At 31.8% G+C, this 20,860-nt stretch overlaps 4 protein-coding genes across 6 annotated transcripts; 1 reads left to right on the top strand and 3 right to left on the bottom strand.

The window, feature by feature from the left end:
* Positions 1–236: 236 nt before the first annotated feature.
* LOC129881845 (transcription factor bHLH92) lies at positions 237–2,341 on the top strand. The gene is made up of 3 exons (XM_055955953.1): positions 237–701; positions 1,233–1,529; positions 2,185–2,341. Exons 1-3 carry the CDS (start codon positions 372–374, stop codon positions 2,266–2,268), a joined length of 711 nt encoding a protein of 236 aa, XP_055811928.1. The 5' UTR covers positions 237–371; the 3' UTR covers positions 2,269–2,341.
* A 544-nt stretch (positions 2,342–2,885) lies between these two features.
* LOC129883093 (40S ribosomal protein S15) lies at positions 2,886–5,402 on the bottom strand. Its single transcript, XM_055957663.1, has 4 exons — positions 5,234–5,402; positions 4,984–5,129; positions 4,541–4,598; positions 2,886–3,405 (listed from the first exon to the last, which is right to left on the bottom strand). The coding sequence occupies exons 1-4, from the start codon at positions 5,234–5,236 to the stop codon at positions 3,157–3,159; spliced, it is 456 nt and encodes a 151-aa protein (XP_055813638.1). The 5' UTR covers positions 5,237–5,402; the 3' UTR covers positions 2,886–3,156.
* Positions 5,403–6,520: 1,118 nt separating this feature from the next.
* LOC129881846 (histone H1-like) lies at positions 6,521–7,581 on the bottom strand. Its single transcript, XM_055955954.1, has 2 exons — positions 7,440–7,581; positions 6,521–7,294 (listed from the first exon to the last, which is right to left on the bottom strand). The coding sequence occupies exons 1-2, from the start codon at positions 7,512–7,514 to the stop codon at positions 6,785–6,787; spliced, it is 585 nt and encodes a 194-aa protein (XP_055811929.1). The 5' UTR covers positions 7,515–7,581; the 3' UTR covers positions 6,521–6,784.
* A 6,273-nt stretch (positions 7,582–13,854) lies between these two features.
* LOC129883094 (uncharacterized) lies at positions 13,855–20,090 on the bottom strand. 3 transcript variants are annotated; one of them, XM_055957667.1, is made up of 7 exons: positions 19,956–20,090; positions 17,861–18,251; positions 17,629–17,766; positions 15,398–17,474; positions 14,988–15,103; positions 14,769–14,881; positions 13,855–14,299 (listed from the first exon to the last, which is right to left on the bottom strand). In XM_055957667.1, exons 2-7 carry the CDS (start codon positions 18,249–18,251, stop codon positions 14,192–14,194), a joined length of 2,943 nt encoding a protein of 980 aa, XP_055813642.1. In that variant the 5' UTR covers positions 19,956–20,090; the 3' UTR covers positions 13,855–14,191. The 3 variants fall into 3 exon arrangements, with proteins under 3 accessions (XP_055813642.1, XP_055813639.1, XP_055813640.1); XM_055957664.1 differs by lacking the exon at positions 19,956–20,090 and adding an exon at positions 19,651–19,851; XM_055957665.1 differs by lacking the exon at positions 19,956–20,090 and adding an exon at positions 19,651–19,851 and having other exon boundaries at positions 17,861–18,282.
* Between the last annotated feature and the right edge of the window lie 770 nt (positions 20,091–20,860).

Genomic DNA, 20,860 nt, shown 5'->3' on the forward strand with positions numbered 1-20,860 from the left:
TAGCACAATAAAATAAACTTCCCCATCAAGTAGAAGACTTTGACCAATTATTGAATTAAGAAAACTCTCCAAGACAAATTAAAGACCAAGTTACAACATTATTTGACCACATGTTAAATGGGAATTTCATGAAACCATATGCTAAAATCCATCAAACCATATCATATATATATATATGTGTGAGAGAGAGAGACCCTGGAAGCTAAAGAAGGATATTGAGACATTGGATTTTTATGCTTAGTCTGATATAATAAAAATAGCATGTTGTATTAAAGATAGGTTCTGAAAATATTTCATTGTTTTAGATGGTAGCCGTTAGAATAACCAAACTTTAAAATTCCCAATAAAAGGAGAAAGAAAAAAAGCTAGCAATGGAAGAGTTCTTTCAAGTTTCTTGGTTTTGTGATGATGCAGTTGATTATAATAATTTTGTGGTGAACCAAAGTGCTTTCGTGAGTTTTGGAAGCAAATCCATTGCAAGATTTGGAGTTTCTAGTTGTGGAAATGTATCGATGAATCATCGGAACATGAACAAGAAGATGATGGAGTTCTTGAAGAAGAATTGGAGTCCCAAAAATGGACAAGGGATGAAAATGGATAGAGAGAAAGTTCATAAACATATGATTAAAGAGAGGGTAAGAAGAGAAAAGCTAAAGCAAAGTTATTTGGACTTGTATAAATTGCTTCCTATGGGTACCAAGGTTAGTGCATTTCCATTACCAAGTACTCCTACTAAAAAAAAAGGCAAAGTTTTGATGAAATCTGTGGAAAATTGGCTTGGCTTGTCAGAAGTATTTCAGACAGACTTTTCATTGAAAATTTCTTATTTTTAACGAAAATTTTATTGAAAATTCAGAATTTTTAGTAGTGTTTTTTTATTTTCTTGAATCAAATTTCTAAGTCTTGTACTATTAAATTTACATATTAGTACCAATACTTTTTATTATATTCAATCATATGATATTTGAAATGCGACTACTATCTTAATTAGTCCTAAATCGTGTCATAGAAAGTCCAATATAAGAGTTTAACGATCCCTTCCGAAGAAGATTCCATTTTCAATGCTCAAATCAGAGACCTATATAATTTTTTCTTTTAGAAGTTGTATTTCTTAATTATTAAAGAAAGAAAAACTAAAGAGCCATACATTTTCTACCACTATTTTCATTGCAATTTGTTAAACATCTTTGTTTAAGGTTCAATTAACAAGTTCTTACTGTGATTAATTGCAGAGTGAGAAGAATGCTATAGTCCAAACAGCAGCAAGGAGAATTGAAGAGCTACAAAAATACAAGGAAAATTTAAAGAAGAGAAATGATGAACTTCAAATGATTTTAGCACAAAGTGATCAAAAGGAGGAGGAATTTGACAAGGCAAAAATTAAAGCAAAAGTTGGTTATCCAATTTGTGGTGTAGATTCAATGTTAGAGGTTCTCAAGTGCTTGAAGAATTGTGGAACCAAAGCAAATTCCATACAATCAAGTTTCTCTCACCAAGAATTTTCAACATTGATTGAAATACAAACTAAGGTAATATATTGGTGTACTTCTCCCTCTTTGCGGCGGATATAGGCTTGAATATACATGTCTGATAGAACTAAGTAATTTTTGTTCAAAATCTATATTGTGATGATGAAGGGGAGCCTTGGAGTAACTGCTAAAGTTACTGCCATGTGATCAGGAGGTCACAGGTTCAAGCTTTGGAAACAAGCCTCTGGCAGAAATGCAAGGTAAGGCTGTGTACAATAGACCCTTGTAGTCGGGTCCTTCCCTGAACCCCGCACATAGCAGGAACTTTAGTGCACCGGGCTGCCCTTTAATCTGTATTGTGATGATAAAATCTGCTAAATACATATTAAAAACATTACTTTGTAAAATTTAAATTATTAATTCACCTCTACAAATACCATATGTAAATTAGTTATGTGTTATGACCATTAATTTGAGTGATAGTAAGAAGCATCTTATCCTGTTTTGAAGACCTATCTAGTTTAAATTTAAATTAGTCGGATTAACAAATTTCGATCTTTTATTTTAAAAAAATAAATCATGTTCAGTCAAATACAAATACAGTAGCCACAAAATGTTCATGGCTTGTCTCTTTCTTTCTTTCTTCATTCCCTTATTAATATTTGCCAAGTTGTCTCATTCATTGACAAATTTATGGTCAATATTTTTGTGATAGAGTGGAGCAGCAGAGATAGAAAAAGCAGTGCAAAATACTCTATTTGAAGCTGAAAGAAACTTTCGTGCCCATTGGTATTATTAGCTAAATTTTAAATCACACAGAATGATGCAACTTGTACTCACCAACAAATTCTAATTTGCCGTCTCATTTTGACCAATTGATTTCCCTTTAATTTGTATCTATGTTTTTGTTGTCTCAATAGCATTGATTTTTTTTTAATTATATAAATAAAGGGATTATGAAAATTTTGGTCCGTCAATTATTAGTAAATTCTACTTTTGGTCTTTATGATATATGGCTAACGAAATTCAATTCTTAATTTATTAAAGAGTGTGTTATCGGTTCATTAGGTAAGAAATATGTAACATCTTGACTATTCGTAAGTTGTATTATATTTAATATGGAGTAGCAATATAAAATTTAACAAAAGATATGAGTACTTAAATGATGTATGCCTAATAGTTAGTTAAATTTGTGGAGATTCATAAGGAGAGGAATCAAAAATGTACATTTCAAATAATTAAAGTTTAAATATGTTTGAACAGATACAACAAGGATTAGAATTAAATGAAACTAAAAGCATAGATTTCCCAAAAAGAAAATATACATGTTAAAAAGTTGAGATACTATGAGCCCAGCAGTAGGTATTAACATTCATTGTTTTACGTGTTTAAACTAACAATAATTTGTTAGCTTGATTTGATAAAAAGGTGTTGATAAGCACTTTTTCTATTAAATAGTTTATGTCCTTCAAAATTATTTATAAAAATACAATTTACTTGTTGGGTTCATATGTTACTCAAATCAAACAGACGAAACTGAGAGTCAAAAACATCAGTTATCAGCAAAGCACGAGTTCTACAGCAAAAACTGTTTTATATAACCCATATCTCACATCAAAATTGGTAAAAAAATAAAAAAGACTCTGACAAGGCTAGAACAGAAGAAAAGTAGACAACGACGGGCAAATCACTTGAGCGGTATGAACCTTGACGAGTGAGTAGCACCAATACCAGGTCTACCGTGCTTGACAGGCTTATATGAGATAGAGAATTCGGCCAGATAGTGACCAATCATCTCAGGCTTGACTTCAATCTGGTTGAAAGTTTTTCCATTGTAAATTCCGATAACACTTCCAATCATTTCAGGAACGATGATCATGTTCCTCAGGTGAGTCTTGACAGGCTCTGGCTTTTCACCTGGTGGAGCCTCGCGTTTCTGCATTAAAATGCTCCTTTTAGTAGGTGCAGGTGAAAAAGAATAATAGGCAATACGAATATTTTTGCTAAGAGAAAACAATCAACTGAAAAGGTAACTCGATAAACCAAGAAACTATACATTTCAGTAACTTGGGAGTAGCATTGTAGACGCAGAATCCGCTAAAACCATCACTCCATACATCCACAGGATTACATCTATGATCATGCATTGAGATAAATGTCATCATCTTCACTTCAAGTCCACGTATCAATTACCATCAGTATAGAATATTTTAACCATGAAATCTTACTGGCAGTGTTTCTAAATCAATCTACATAGCAACCAATCATATACACTAATAAAAATATAGGTCAGGTTTTAGATCCAAATATTTGTTGGGTGTTATTGATTCTAGGATGTTATGCTCAAGCCAATTAACAATAGATTCTCTCAAAAAGGCTAAATTAGGCATTTCACTAGTGAAGTCGCCAAATTGAATTAAGCATTACACCCCGTCCATCACCTCCATCTGTATAACTTACACAGGGGATCAGAAGGAGGCGAATATGGAAAGATTCTCAAGACTTAAGTCAGTTAGGTTGATGGAGATCTAAACCAAATTGTTTAGTACAAATTCAACACTATATGAATGATCCTTTAGGATGAATATCAAAGTTGATAGAAGTCAATACTAACATGTAAACAGGCCAAAGTAAAACAAGAACTCGGAAACACGATATGCATGAATGAAAACAGTCCAGATTGAAACAAGAAATACAGTATGCATGAATCGTATCATAATATATAGAATACCATTTCTTCTCAACATGTGATGTTCATATGCAGAATCATTCTCAGACACGAATAATATACCAAACTTCTGACAGATCAACTAAAGCAAGCAATATGTTTTGACTGTTACCCGTTTGTTGATAGAGTACAAGATGCCTCTTAGTAAAATACTATTTCATATAGCAGATGTTACAGAAGTAATAGGCATCACAAGGTGAACAGCAGATAATAAACCGACAGATATATCCATACTATAAAAGGTATAAAGTTTTTTTCCGGGGTGGAGGTGGGGGATCAACATGCCATTGATAGTGATGGCACAAACAAGTACGAGCACAAATATCATAATTCATATGCATACCGCCTTCCGCAGCTTCTTGATCAGTGCCATTGGCTTCCTCTTCAAACCTCTCTGGAACCTGCACAAATCAAAGGTAGCAAATAAGATCAGAAGTCTTGACATCAAAATACAAATGTATGCTTGACATAGTGATAAATATAACTTAAATCCATAAAACAAATACTCTGGATGCATATGCATGTCTTAGCTCCTATTATCTCAAACACTTTAGAAAGACTATTAGTTGTAAAAGTAGCATTTCACAATACTTATATCGAATTCCGTAACTAGTTACCTTAATTTGAAATTGAAGCTTTAATCAAACTAAAATTAAATATGTACATTTTACAAATTAACAGAGAATTATATAAGGTTAACCGTACTATGAACAGTATAAATCACATGACTGCTATGAATAAAGAAGAAATGAATAAAATTAAAATGAAATTAGCAAAAAAGAACACCTTCTACGGGGACGAGCATTGAAGAGCTTGACAAGCTCGTCGGTGGACATATCGAGAAGAGAATCGAGATCAACGCCTCTGTAGCTAAACTTCTTAAACGTCCTCTTCCTTGGCTGTCCGGTCGTCACATCGGCTTCAACGTCCGCCTGTTTTCAAAACACCAAAATTGAGAGGAAAAACATCTTATTACGCATTAAAACAGGGAAATAAATAAAAATAAATGGTCAACTGAGGTGGAGGAGATGGTTACCATGGTTGTGGAGATGGAAATCGGCGACCTTTTGCGGCGGAGGAAGTCGGAGTTAGGGTTTCTTGGGACTATGAAGTGGGGTTAGAGCTACGATAGGGTTTTGTGCTGAATGGGCTGGGCTAGGCCCGAGTAACTGCTCCATGATCAATGACCAAAGATTTCTACTTCCTTGTGTGTTTGAGAAACTACTGTTCCGACATAATTATTAGATAAATTGATGATATTTGTTTTGTTTCCGAAACTATAGTGTCTCAACGTAATTACTAGCTAAATTATTAATAATTGTGTGTTTGCAAAATTATTGTGTTCCGATATAATTAATAGCTAAATTGATGATATTTGTGTATTTTTAAAATTATTGTGTTTCGATATACTAGCTAAAGTGACAATATTTGCGTGTTTTGTGAATTCATTGTGTTCCGACATAATTACAAATTAATCTGACGATATTTGTGTGTTAGTGAAACTATTGTATCCCGATATACTAGCAAAACAAACGATATTTTTCTATTTGTGAAACTATTGTGTCTCGATGTAATTAAAATCAAAACTTACGATATTTGTGTTATTTGCTCCTTATTTTATTTTTATGGTAAGAATTGATACTTCCTAATTATAGTACCTTATTATTTAGCTAGACAATTATTTACCTAACAAAAAAGTAAACATTAGGTGGATTTTCCAAAAAAAATATTGTTGCAATTATATTTTATTTATTTTTACAACCAAACAATATTAGAGGTAATTGTTTCACCATTTACAAAAACGGCAACACACATTAATTTTTTTTAAAAAAAAAATTTGGAGGAAAAATTGTTTTTCAATCTTTACGAGTTAGACATAAAATCACATACACTTAAATTCTCTTCGATCACTGCTTCTAAATAACACGAAATATGTTGTAATTTTATAAATAATTAATCTTTTCCCTATATTTTTTTAATAAGATTTAAGAGCAAACACTTTCTTAAATATAAATAACACAATTATATTTTGTTATTCCGTCAACTTTTGGAAACTATCAAAAATATTAATCCTCATTTTATCTTATTATGGAGGGAAAATTTTCAAATAAACTTACACAAATATCATTAAAACAATAATAATAATAATAATATAAATTGCGTAATATCTTCTCTATATTTAATGTTGCAAGGAAAAGAAATATAGAGTACTAATGAAAAAGATTCATAGATTAAGCTAGAATGACAAAAAACTGGATAAGAACAAGCAAAATTAAGGGAAATGACATCAATTAAGCAAATGAATTAACACAAATAGAGGTAATTTCTCGATTAAAAATAATACTACTAACACTGTTCTTCATACAAATCTGTTACTATTGAATGAAAACGATAGAGCACAAGTCATACTCCTAAAACAAACCCTAACAATGGAGAACAATACTAACAGTAACACACTGCAAACGAAAGGGGAAGGAGAAAAAAAATATATTAAAAATCCAAGAAGAAAAAGGGGTGAAGTTGATATCATTACTAGAGAAATGTAAAAGTAATATACAGATTCAAACACCCAATTCAACTAATTTCTTCATTTCTTCGCTTTCTTAGCCGGAGTCTTAATAGTTTTTGGCTTCTTCACAACCTTCTTAGCCGGAGTTTTCTTCACTTTAGCAACTGCAGCTTTCTTCACCGGAGTTTTCTTCACTTTAGCCGGAGCAGTTACAGGCTTCTTAGCTTTCTTTGCTACTGCTGCTACTGCTGCGGCGGCAGGTTTCTTCACTACAACCTTCTTCTTCGGGGTCACGGCTTTGGGCTTAGCAGCACCGGCAGCGGCGGTGGAGGAGGAGGAGGATTTCTTCTTTGTTGCAGGTGCCTTCTTTGGTTTCACGACGGCGACTGGCTTCACAACAGGGGAAACCTTGAAAGAGCCCTTGATTTTAGTGAGTTTTCCTGAAGCAACAAGCTTCTTCAATTGAACCAATAAGAGTTTCCTGAAGTTTGAAGGCAAATCCTTTTGCTTCTCCTCTATGAACTTGGCTATCGCTACTTGACTCGATCCACTTCTTTCCTTCAACGTAGTTATTGCTTCTGATATCATCTGCAACACAAACCCCGTCATTTTAAACAACAAATTCACAACCCAAATCAAAAATTTAACACAAAATCAAACAAATTCAATTCATTAGACCCAAAAAGTTCCAATCTTTACCAAAAAAAAAAGAGAGAATTCAGCATCATAATACCTCAACATACGGAGGATGAGATCTGGGTTTCTTCGGGGCAGAAGTTTTCTTCACAGTTGCAGTAGCAGACACCATTGTTGCAGTAGTACTCAATTGATGCAAGAAAATTTGTTCTGTTTTTTTGAGAGATGAGAAATGATGAATTGGCTCAAACTTCGAATGGTATATAAAGGGAATTAATGAAATCTTATTGGTTAAAAAGACAGTGACGCGGATCGATATAGGTTTGAATATCAGCCATTCGATTAAAACTTATCAACGGCTGAGAAGAGTTATAAAATCGACTACACGGATCGAATAAAATGGTACTTTTTCAGTTTTATTTTCCTTTTCTGTTTAAAACACCACGAAAGAAGTGTGTGTTTTGGGGGGAAATGAAGGTTAAATAATTTGAATTATTGTTTTTAGGATTTTTATGAGGTTTAATTTTTTGTAAAAGGGACTTATTACTTTAACTTTCTATTAAAGTATTTGTTATTTACATGATCAAGAGATAATTGAATTTTCAATATTTGTTCTTGAAAACTAAACAAACAATGGTTAGCTTTTAAAATCATTAAATCAAACTTGGCGTTCATTAAGGGTTCATTTCGACATGCGATATGGAATTATAATTTGAAACTAAAATTTTGTTTGAAAATGTGATTTGATTTTTTTAAATTGTATTTGTTTCATAAATATAAAAATTCACCAAGTTGTGAAAAGTGAAAATTATCGAATTTTTCCACATTCTTATACAATCTTATCAATAACACAAATCATAATTCATAAACAAGATATCAGAATATTCTAAAACGCTATAAAATCGCATATATTTATGTAACTTTTATAGATAAAAGCTATCATAACTAGTTGTTCTTCAATATAATATTTTTACATGGTACGAACAACCTATTTACGACGAACATGAGTCTTTTCTAGCAAAATTTATAATGATGTGTTTTATTTTTTTTACAAAATAAAAAAATATAAGTCAAGTTTTACATTTAAAGAGATTTAAAATCATGATTTGGAATCCCAAATCATGTTTTTAGAGAATTTGGGATTTGAAAATATGATTTCAAATCATTATCTCAAATTGCATGTCCAAACGCTGATTTAAAATTATGTCTTCATATTATATGTCCAAACGCAAATTTAGTAATGCAAATATTAGTTATACATGAATCATAATACAAAGAATATTTCTTGTTAAATATTTTGTTTGATAGATTACATATTGAAATACCTTTTCTGTCAATTGGGGTATATTACTATCAAAATTGATCCATTTTTCACTTTCTTTCCTTAGTTTGGCGATGTGATTTTTTTTATTTTTTGGATAAAAGGATATTTTATATATATATATATATATAGCAAAGCGGTTACATTGTTATCCTTAGCTCAACATTAGTTTATTTTTTTGAATTTTTTCTTCTCCCTCATCAAGAATCGTGTACAAACATCCTTGTTGTAATAGTTTATTGAACAACGATCTTCCAGCTACGTCCATGAGCGCCATCCTCGAATGAATTTTGTAATGCATATAATTCAAATTTAATCGATATTTTAATGTGGTCTCTGAGCACCAAATGAAAAACTAAAAAAACATCTCTAGTAACTAATAATAGAATACAATGAGAACCTCCACCACTGAAGGTCATTGTCTAGTTGCCTTGAAGATTCAAAGTCCCAATTTTAAAAAAATAAATTTGAAGTTTGAAATGTTATGTACATGTCTTGTATATAACATAAAAACCTTGTATAAAAGTGTATAAACGTGTGTAAACGAACTTCTTTTATGATTTCCAGCTGCAAGTTTTGTTCAAATTAACGCCAAATCTCCATTAGATGACTTCAAATTGTACAAACATTCTCCTTAGATTATTTCTAACAAGTGTAAATAAAATAAAAAATTACATTTCTCACAAAATCATATTCGAAATATAAACCTACTTATTTTTGTTTGTTCAACAAAAGGTGGATAGCCTTACAATATATTTTTCACCACCAAATATATTTAGGCTTCCGCATTATATTTAGTCTTCCGCTGATTAGTCTGTTAGGTCAAAGATTCGCTTGGGATCAACAATGGTTTTTGAGTGTCAGTCATGTTCAGGGTGTAGGCTCGGGCAATTTGGAATTAGATGTTGAATCTTGGCCTATTATTTTTGAGTTATAACTTTTCAAAGTTGTATATAGGGCACCTGACTGTAATGTATATGTACGTATTTACTTATATGTAATTCTCTCTTACTTTAACGTAGAAAAATAAAAAAATTGTTTACTTAATAAATATTATTATTATTATAAGGATTAGTTTGATCATTTTAATTTTTTAATGTATGTATTACTATTTTTTCACATTTGATAACACATAAAATAATACATAGATTTTTACATGTTTTACTATGATAATGAAGAAAAAACAATAACCAAACATGAGATAAACAATGCTGAATTTTATGCAGGTTATAAATTACAACCAAATAAATATTATTTAATACAAATTTAATGCAAGTATTAAATTAAAGAGTAATTAATATATTTGGCCGCTAAGTAACAAATGATTACACCTGTTAGTCAATATACGAAAAATATACACCAATTATGTATAAAACATGTATATTATTAATATACAAAAGAGTACTTCCTGACTATTATTTTTTAGATAGATGTGCGAGTGAAAATTTCGTATTAAAATGCCTACACATAGAAATGGCAAAATTGGCCATTCAAAATATAACTCGTTAATTTATTAGTTCGGTCCATAAAAAAATGGGCTAATATATATCTGTAGACACGTAAATTTTATTGGATTTAATTCATACAAAATTTGGATTAAATTCATGTTCATTTGGGTTGAATAATTAATTTAGGTTTCACAAATGCATAAGTCCATTTTATTAAATTTCAATCCAAGGTCCATTTCATCCTGAGGTTCAAGCTCATGCCATGTGTCAAGATGACTTGGCATCCCAGTCAAGTTAAAGACCAACAAGAGAATGCCACATGTTCAAATGATGTGACGATCCTGGTCAAAGTTCAACAACCAATCAAAAAGCAACCTTATTTTGTGATAAACTTGAAGACTTACATGAACCAATCAGAAGAAGGAAAAAGAGTTCATCCATATTTGGATTGTCTCCCCTCTACAACTATAAATAGGAGGATTACATAATTTTCTGGGGACATTCTCCAAGCATTGAAGAAAAGCTACAACACTAACTACATAGTTCTTCGAAGGAGTGGTCAACGGAGTTCTTCCTGGAGATCGATTTGAAACGACGAAGCGCTTTCTGACGTTCTCAGAGATCAAACACATCTCAAGGAAGTCTACATCCTCCTGCATTCGTCAAATACGCTACTGCCGACCCTCGAATTACGGAAACATGTTAGGAGAGAAGAATCAAGAGAACAACGGAATTGTTCTCACAAAGATTCATCAATAAAATTACTTTTTTCTTTTTATTTTATTTGATTGCAGTTAATTTTCAGCACTACGAAAATTTGTTGCAAACAATACCGTAAATTGATCAATGAAAAAATTTATCAAAACATATACGCTATTATAAAAAAACTGATTCCGTCTAATAGGTGTTTACACAAAGGTGTTTTTCGTATAAAATTAAAAAAGGTGTTTATGCACTATTATACGCTATTATACAAAAACTGATTACGTCTTTTACATTAAATTCAAGCATCAAATCCATCCAAAATAATTCAAAAACTTCACCAAATCACCATATATTTCAAATTTAGACTCCACAATACGTACATGATCTTTGGCAACAATATCCATTCGAAACAAATCTTATTTGCGAAAATCTGATTTCAAACTATGACATTTCGAGCTTTAATAATGGTCGTCCATAAAGTTTTTGCTTCTTGTTCACATTCTCGACCTTAAATCAATGGACAATATTCTTCAATAGATTTTATTCGACAAATTCGTTCTCAAACAATTGCAAACTTGTCTCAAATGAACCTAATCTTCATATTGAAGTTTTTTGGACTATTATCAACCAACTTTCACAACAACATCCAGATTTGAACATACAACAACACAACAACAATATGCCCAGAAATGGAACCTGAAAAGGATAAAGTGTACACAAACCTTATCACTACCTCGGGGAGGTAGATATAGTAGTGATGACTGGCATAAGTAGGAAAGTATTGTGTTAATCTATATTGAAAGGATGAGTTTTAAAAGGTTATTGGGCTAATAGATGTAAAGTAAGTTTGAAATAGAAAAAATTATCAGGGAGAACACTTTTTAATAAATAATTACTGATTTTAGCGATAATTTTTATTTATTATCATCTATAGCAATACATAACATTATTATGATATATATGTCATGTATTAAAAGTGAATTATGCATGCAATATAAATGTATTATAAGTGTTTTGAAATATATTATACTTATTTGGTAAGAAATTGATACAATGTATTATAAATGTATTAAAGTGTGATAGATATATTATCCATGCATAAAACTTGTATTATATGAGTTTTATAAAATATTCTCGCTAATATGTATTAAAATTGTATTATAAATGTATTATAAGTGTCCAGTGAAAAAAATATATTATTATTATAAATGATAAATATTTTCTTAATATAGTATATTTACGTAAGTTTCCCTTTCAAATATATACATAGAAATTGGACCAGACTATGTAAGAAACTAAAATATAGGCCCAATTTGATTACATTGTTGTCTGAACTAATTTATAATGTAATTTTCTCTTCTTTGAGTTTCTCTTTTTTAAAAATAAAATAAAATTAGGGTTAACTATACTAAGGCACAATTTCAAAGACCTCCCTCCAGGTTTTATTCTATAACACTCACCTCTCCCGTGGTTTAAGATATTACGCTTACTTCCCTTATTTTGAATTTTTGGTAACCATTCTTTATACCTATTTAAATAAATATAAATTAATTACGATTTGAAATAGTAATAAAAACTAAAATAAAAATAAAAGAATTTATATATAATAAAATATTATAATTAAAAAAATTATAAATAACTGACGTGTTTAAAGTACAAGTTATTACTAATAATTAATATATCTTATTGATAATTTGTGTTTATTTTCTATTTACGAGTTCTGAATGATAATATTTCAAGAAATTAGTCCTTTTGATTTTGATTATGCGCAAAAATACTTGAAGAAATCAAACCAAACTACTCATTTAAAAAAGAAAAGAACCAAACTTCACCAAAAAGGTGAGAGTTCAAGTAACTAATCGCTACTAAGATTCTGGAAAAAAAAGTTTCACATATAAATGTGTATTCTTATATAAAAGTTTATGGTACTTATTCCTATACCATGAGGGCATAGCTTGTTTTAAGTTTGGGGTGCACGCACTTTAGTATCACCTTTATGAATAATAGGTAAGTAAATAAACTCCAAAGTTTCTTTATGCCACATATCTTTTTCAGAAAGCAAAATTTTCTTTAATTTTTAAATTTCTTGTGTTTGATTCTTGACCAACTTAAAGCCCCTTTTCAGCTTTTAGACGTGTTTGCCTAATGCTAACTTTAAGTCAGAAAGTTCTTAAAGTCAGTCAAAAATAAAAAGTTAGGAATCCTAACTTTTTTTTTGTAAGTGCTTAAAGTCATTTTCTTTGATCATGAAAATTACTTTTATATCCCTTATATTTTAATTAAATTCCCAAACTACCCTTTTTATTCTTTTAACCCTAAAATTCACATAATTTTCTTCATTTAAGCACTTTTATCCAAATACTCAACTGCTTATTTATAAAAATAACTTTCAGCACTTTAAAGTTCTAAAAGCACTTCATACATAAAAGTTACTTTTTTTAAGCCCATCCAAACGGGCTCGATATATATAGTTCCTTCTTTCATGTGACCCACTTTTTCCTAAGAATTATTCACTCTTTTTTTCAAAATAATCTTCATTTTTTTTTTCAAAATCAGTGTTTAATTATGAAAAAATGACTTTTTTGTTCAAAACGAAAATTAAAAAAACAAGTTTCACAACATTTTAAATTCATTCTCCTCTCCATGTCCTACGCCCCCAACAACCCTAACTCATACCGCTTAATCATCCCACCCCTGAACGACCAAACTCCCACTCCTCATCACATTTCAGTGCTATAATATTTTGCTAAATTATATTTAAATATTCCTGGAGCAATTTTTTTTTCTTACTTAACAAATACCAAAAAAAATAAAAAATTTAAGAAACCCACTCTTAATCATGAGAAGGACAAATTGAAAAGTGACAAAAGGAAATCCAATAAATCTACTACAGAACAATCAAAAAAGATAAAGCATAATCTAGCCACAACAAAAATCTAATGTCATAAAGGGAAAAGGAAAGACAAAAATTCAAACTTGTGGACATCTTTGTATATTCTCACAAAAAAATAAATCAGAATCCAAAATAATAAAAATGATTCCAACAAATTCTCACACAGGCACTTGACATAGAATATATACTACTGGTCCAAACAAAAAAGATCAAGATGCCTCATAATGGGAAATAATGTTTTTTTTCAAACAATATTTCTCATGTTATTTAACACAAATACATTCATCTATCTACACCAAATGATCCCCTAAAAAGAACTCTCAAATATCAAATGTCTAGGATATAACAAAAGAAACAAAGAATTTGTGAAATAGCACCCAAAATCTTATTTACAAGATGGTGGAATAGCTGATTTCTTGGTCTCGTTTCGACACTTTTTGTACAAACCAAACTCGGGACTTGGTGTCTGTTGTAATGAGTTCTTAGAACCCTAGTTTCATCCGCTCGTCAAGTTTTAGCCTTAAATCGCCTTCTGCAGGAACCTTCTCGCCACTCTCCAACATTTTGTGCCACCAAGTGATTAGTTCATCCTGTAAGGAATTAGAGACGGATTTGATATTTAAAGCCAATGGAATTGCGATTTATTATGTGTACACGTTTCGTAACTTTCTTAAATTCCATACAAAGTCAAAACCTAACACAAATTGAAATGGAGGGAGTACTTAACATGATATTACCCTCAGTTCCCCCAATATAGACCATCACCGAAAGCAGGGGCGGATCTATGTTCATCCGAGGGGTGCCACGCCATCCCGTGATCTCGGTTGAAAATTTGTATATACATGTATATTTGCATATATATATTTATAAGGAAAGTATAAATATTAAACGTGACATCCTTAGAAATAATAAGTTTTGTGGTGCCAGTAGTTGAAGTTCAGGTTTACCACAGTAGGGATGCAAGTTTGAGTCCCACTGTGGTGGTGTATTTTCTTAAAACTTTTTTTTACGATGGTATAGGTTACTGTTCAAAGTAATCCTAAATAAAAAGTATGTTACCTCCAAAAAGTCATGGTTGGAGACATACTGGCTTCCCACAAAGCATTTGACTCCACAGAAATTAACATATATGCAGTTATTGGAATCTCTCTCAAATTTTTCTCCTTTTAAACCTGTGGATTCCATAACAGGAAGATGTGGCAAATGTAAACAGATAAAAGAATAACTATCTGTTCTTGCATCGGAAGGTGGAAGAAAATTAATTACTATAAAACTTACCAGTTATGCACGCAACATAGTATCCTGTACCTCCTAGCCCTGCTCCACACTTCCCTAGTCTCAAACGCAAGAAAAATCCGTCCAAATGCGATAGTGAAGTGTTGGAGTTCATCCATCTAAGGCAGACAAGAAGTGTAAATTTAAATGGGAAAAAAAAACAATAGATATATATGTAACAAGCGACCACCGGTGAAAACAATGAAGAATAAATTCATTTGGGACAAGTAGTATAACTTTAGAACCTCTATAGCCCCAAATCAAAACATATAATACAAGCCGAGTTGTGATAATGTAGAAATCTTTTGAACTCTCATTGCTTCTTGCTGGAATTTAAACTGTACTAAATCCACATTTAAAGAAGTAACCAACATGAAATTGATATACTGACTAGCAAAAGATGATTTACTTACTTGAGAATATCTACACGAGACAACCGAAGACCCCTGATGACATCAAAAATTCCTTTTGGAAAATCTGGTATCTCCTTACTAACAAAATTGGAAGAGATCATATTTTCCTTCAAACTGTTCTCCGTAGGATCAGAAGTTCTCTGCTTAGGAACTTGATTGGAGTCGGAAGTTATTGCAAACCAAAACTGTTTCCTGTTGTGCATTAGGTCACTAGATAATTTATCTCTACTGTGCTGAACACGATTAGCGAGTTCAATGGGATGGCCTTGCTTTATATCAAGAAGACTAGGCAAACATTTATTGCCAGATAAGAGCCGCAAATTATCGTTCCTGTTTGTAGATGAAGTTGGACAGGAAATAGCCCAGTGATCAAGTTGAAAACATCTAATGCACAAACAAGAACATTCCTCAGTGCCATCATAAGACCCGATGCTTCTAATAAGAACTTCCAATTCAGATTCTGTCACCTCCGAACAGTTGCGTAAGTCGTGACCACTTTTGCCGCAGAAGAAACAAGTTGTTCTTGTGTAGCTATACTCATTTCTTGGTGAAGAAGGTGCTATGAGTTTAAGGGCATCTAATCTCCTAGAAAACAGAGTGGCCAGTGCCTCTGACTTCTTGAACTTGGCAGATGATATAATAGGATGCAGATTATTCATGGACCTTTCATAATTATTGTAACGGATCTGTTTTGAGCTGGCTGCAACATCATCATATTGGTCTCTATCTGAAGTCCCCTTCGTATCAGAGCTTTCCTGTTCAATCCGACACTCCACACTTGTTTCATGTGTAGTTGGCTTGGAATTATCTATGTTCAGAACATTTCCAGGAGTTTTGTTGGAGAATCTAGTAATCCACAGGCTACGAAGAGACTGATTTCTGATAGACATGTCATATTCAGATGAATGAGAGGTATTTTTGTCCTCACAAATGCTTGTTCTAAGTCTAGACATCGAGTCACTAGAAGCTTTGTTTTCCACTGAAGTAGTTCTACTAACCTTCCGAGGAGCAACAATTGCTGGCGTAATCTGAGTTTGCATCAGTGGCACTTCCTTGCGAGCCACTGTAGATTGGTTGAATTTGTCATCAGAGATTAGCATGTGTGCATCTAACATATCGTCTCCCGGATGGCAGGATATTGGAGGAACATCAATGAGGATTTTTTCAGCTGGTGGAAGATTTTTAGGTTCTCCCACTGAGTGATCCTCTTTTGATATTTCTGTTTCAGTCACCTTTAAGGTTGGGCAGTATAGTGACTGAAATACAGATTGGAACCCCATTGACTTGCCACCAGAATCACGATCTTTCTCATACATAACAATTTCCTGATGATTAATCTCTTTTCCATGATTTTCCTCATTATTAGGAGTAAAGGTGCGAGCAAGAGTAGGAGGCCCTTCAAGACTGGAGTTAGACAAGCCCTTTATCATGTTTGAAATCCAAGTCACAAAAGAGCTATTATGTGCAACTGTCGATTCTGTAGCAGGATCTCTGTGCATATCGGTTCTGATTCTTTTACTTCCGACAAAAAACTGCTGCTCAAAGTGCCAACGTTTCTTACCCTTTGGGATTAACCCTGTACTGTTGCAGCTTTCTATACTCTCATGGCTATCTTCCTCATCATTTGACATTTTGCTATTGGAATTTCCATCGGACAATGCTTTTGCTTTGCCTTTCCTTCTATATGATGAGGACCTGCTATGTGTTGGAGAAGTTTCAGGTGGAACAGAACTGTCCCTAAGAAGTTGCTCCTTGTCCTGATCACAAGTCTCGTTAATCCCTGGAAGATGTACATCATTCTCAGCTGTGCACTCTAATGCTTGCAGACCAGTAGATTCTAGTGTGTTATCTGCTTCCATTTTGATTGGTGAATTCAAAAGCAGACATGCAGGGGCCTCCGAGTCTTCGAGAGTAGGAATTGGAGCCTGACTGCTACCGGGAACATCTCCCTTTCTACACTTATCACTAGCCAAAATTTCTTGATTAATTTTCCCTGCTAGAGGTTCAATGGTTTCCATATCAACCTTGGAACTGGATCCATGTAGCAGAAATTTCTCTGTTCCAAAATCTCCTTGACCTGCATCAAACAAAGTGACTGAAAAATCGGATATCTTAAAAATCTAGCATGCCATCCTTTTGTCAGCCAACCAAATTAAGATCACATACGCCCCTCAATTTTAACGTAACAGACACCATTAGGAATAAAGTGAGATTAGGATAGAAGACTATACCTGCATGATTTTCACAACTTTTAACTGTCGTAACGCAAAAGCTCTTCTCAGTATTCTTCACATTCTCCTCATCTTGATTAGGGTCTGCCATATCAACTCCATCAGCAGTGTTCATTATTTTCACTCTGCTGCTGCAGCCTGTCAGATGACTGTTTACTCAGCATCTAATAATATAAAGAGGATAAACGTGAGCAACAACACCACATATATGGTTACCAGAAATTAGCCTTACCAATTTCATTTCCACTTTTTAATACCATTTCATTGGTATGAAACCTTTCTGGAGAGTTGATTATCTTCTCATAAACGGCATTTTCATCATAAGTCCCCTTAAATCTGTCACTTTGTGATGGTGCAGCAATCAAAGTGGTTGATCCCACATTCCACTGACGAAAAGGTTTATTGTCAGCTAAGCCTCTCTCAGCACATTTGAGGCTCAAACCTTTATGAGGGGACCAAACTAATTCCGATAGGGGATCAGATGCTGCAAATGCCATATCCACGGTTGAGCTTGCATTTACACCTGCACCTGTATCATCTTTAAGCTTCGTCTGAACATTACGAGTGGTGGTGCAACCTAGAGCAAGTCCTAAATCAATATCATCGTCATTGAAATTTGTCATCTGCAAGGCAGACTACAGCTTGTAAGGAAGCCTGATAAAAACAAATATATATCTCAGCCAACTTCAGTAAATAGTGTTTGTATCAAATGACAACCACCACATCCCATGAACCTCTTTTGTGGAGATGAGATGAATATAAATACATCGGAAATGTTTCTCGAAACACTTGTTATCATTTTCTGAATTATAGTTCATTCTGCACCACAATTTTCCTTTTTATAGCTGTCATCAGTAATTATTAAAGGGATATTCTACTTCCATGGTTCATTCTTTTTCAAAAAAGATAAGAAAAGTAATAGTGTCTTCCACGACTCGAACCATGTTACACTACAGTCCACAATAAATACAGACTTCTTAACACAACTCCATTTCCCCTGCACCACAAAACAAGGGATATGCTACTTTTATGGTGGATTCTTTAAAAAAAAAAAAGATTGAAAAAGTATATAGTAGAAAACCAAATAAAAAACATGGCAAACATATGCTACTTTTTATCTGTTTTTTTTTATACCATAGATTCAGATTCAGCACAACTTGGCACTCAGATTCCTCTTATCTGCAGTTCCCTTTTGAGCAATTAATATATCAAATTACAAAGTCCCATGAACTAAGACTTCTATTAACTACCGCGATGTGATGGTTGGAATCCCTAGCCCTTTAACCAGTGCTTAACCACTCAGATGGCCTAAATTAGGCGAACTCAAATTAATCGGTCAAAAGACCTAAAACACCAAATAGTTAAAAAATAGAAAAAAGGATCAGTTCAAGATTCTGTCAATTTAGATTTTCAGATCAATTACTAGACATTTCAGCTGATTAAATATCATCACATATAACAAAAACCAGTGATCTAGCTCATGCATAATGATGCTGCTACCAGCAAAAATAAGACAGAAATATTCAACAAATATTATAAAGATTGCTCCTTTAGCAAGTTTCAGAAGTTAAAAAAAACAAAAAAACTTTTATACTCTTAAACATCAAAAGATAAATAAAAGAGCCCTTGTTCAAGAATCTTTTAACTGCTTTAAGAACATACTTCATAAACTTTCTTCTAGAAAAATATAATTCAAACATATTAACAAAACCAAAAAAAATTCATAGCAACATATCCTAAAACTTTCTAAGTAAAAAAAGATTAAAGAAAAAACCCCAAGATTCAAAACTAACTAACCATGACCCGGTGAATCTCAATAGCTCAGTTAATTGACTCCGTAAATTTTCACCTTATTACCGATCATTCGATTTTAATAATCCCCTTTCCCATATCCCATACTAACCATCACATTAATTAATTATTCTCGCCACAAATCATGAATTTTATGGCTAATTAATCAAGAAAACATAACAACTAAGTATTACTCTTATAAATAAAACAAATCAAGAAATACCCACGTACCGTTTTCTCCAAAAATCCATAGCAAACTCTTTTATCTCTCTTAAAAATCAAAACTTTATCATTTCTTTCAATTTCACCTCCATTGTTACAAGTAAATGTACTAGTAAAGTAACCAAAAAAATCAGAAAAAAATGCTAATTTTTTTCTTGATATGTAAAGAAACAGAGGTAGAAATTGATTTACTTTTAACAAATTGCAAAATTTGATAATTTTTTGATGATTTTGGTATGTACAATATGTTTAGTACTGAAGAAAAAGCCAAAGTTCTCAAAAATTGGAAAATCGCAAAGGCAGTGTACAATTACTTTATTGACTAGTGGTTGACAACATGCTACGTGGACTGTTTCAAACCAGTGAATCTCAAGTGAAAGAATACACTATTTTTTTTTTGCAAACATATGCGTACTCTCTAGCCTTTCTTGATATCTCGGTTGTGGATAATGCTAAAGCCACATATATTTGAAGGATATCAATCAATAACTCTGTCAAAACTGCACTATGTTGTTAGATATAAATATTTTTATTGTGTATATATATATATATATATGATATATTGACACTATTTAATTTTATTTTTTATATTTTGATATTTTTTAGTTAAAATAATGGCTCCATTATGATTTGTGGAATTATATTGAATATATTGTTATTGTTATTGTTATTATATTGCATCATGATTGACCTTTTTTTTTCCCAAAAAGATATTAATCGTTAGTATAATTTTTTATGCTATTAAATTAACTAAAATTTGTTTATAGATAAGTTTTCTTAAAATATTAAATGTGAATTTTTGAAAATTATCGTATCATATATATTTTTAATAATATGTAAAGATTTAGACCTCACTCGTGAAAGGAATTATGTGAATTATATTAGATATGTTATTGTTATTAATATGTAAAGATAATTAGACAAGATCGATGATGGTGTAAAAAAATGATAATATGTTTGAACTTATAAATTTTACTTCCTCTATTATTTTTTTACTTGTCAAATTTTGATTTGGCATATCTATTAAGAAAATAATAATTGGTATAGTGAGTTTATCATTTTACCTCTGTTAATTGATAGAGTTTTAAACATATTTACTCACTATATTTTTTAAAAATATTAATTTAATATAAATAAATTGAGGGTATAATAAAAAATTATCATTTTTTAATTTTTTAAAATTAACAAGTAAAAAAAATCAAATTAAAATTTATTTGAT

This window comes from Solanum dulcamara, chromosome 3, assembly GCF_947179165.1.
Source record: "Solanum dulcamara chromosome 3, daSolDulc1.2, whole genome shotgun sequence".
NCBI lineage: Eukaryota > Viridiplantae > Streptophyta > Magnoliopsida > Solanales > Solanaceae > Solanum > Solanum dulcamara.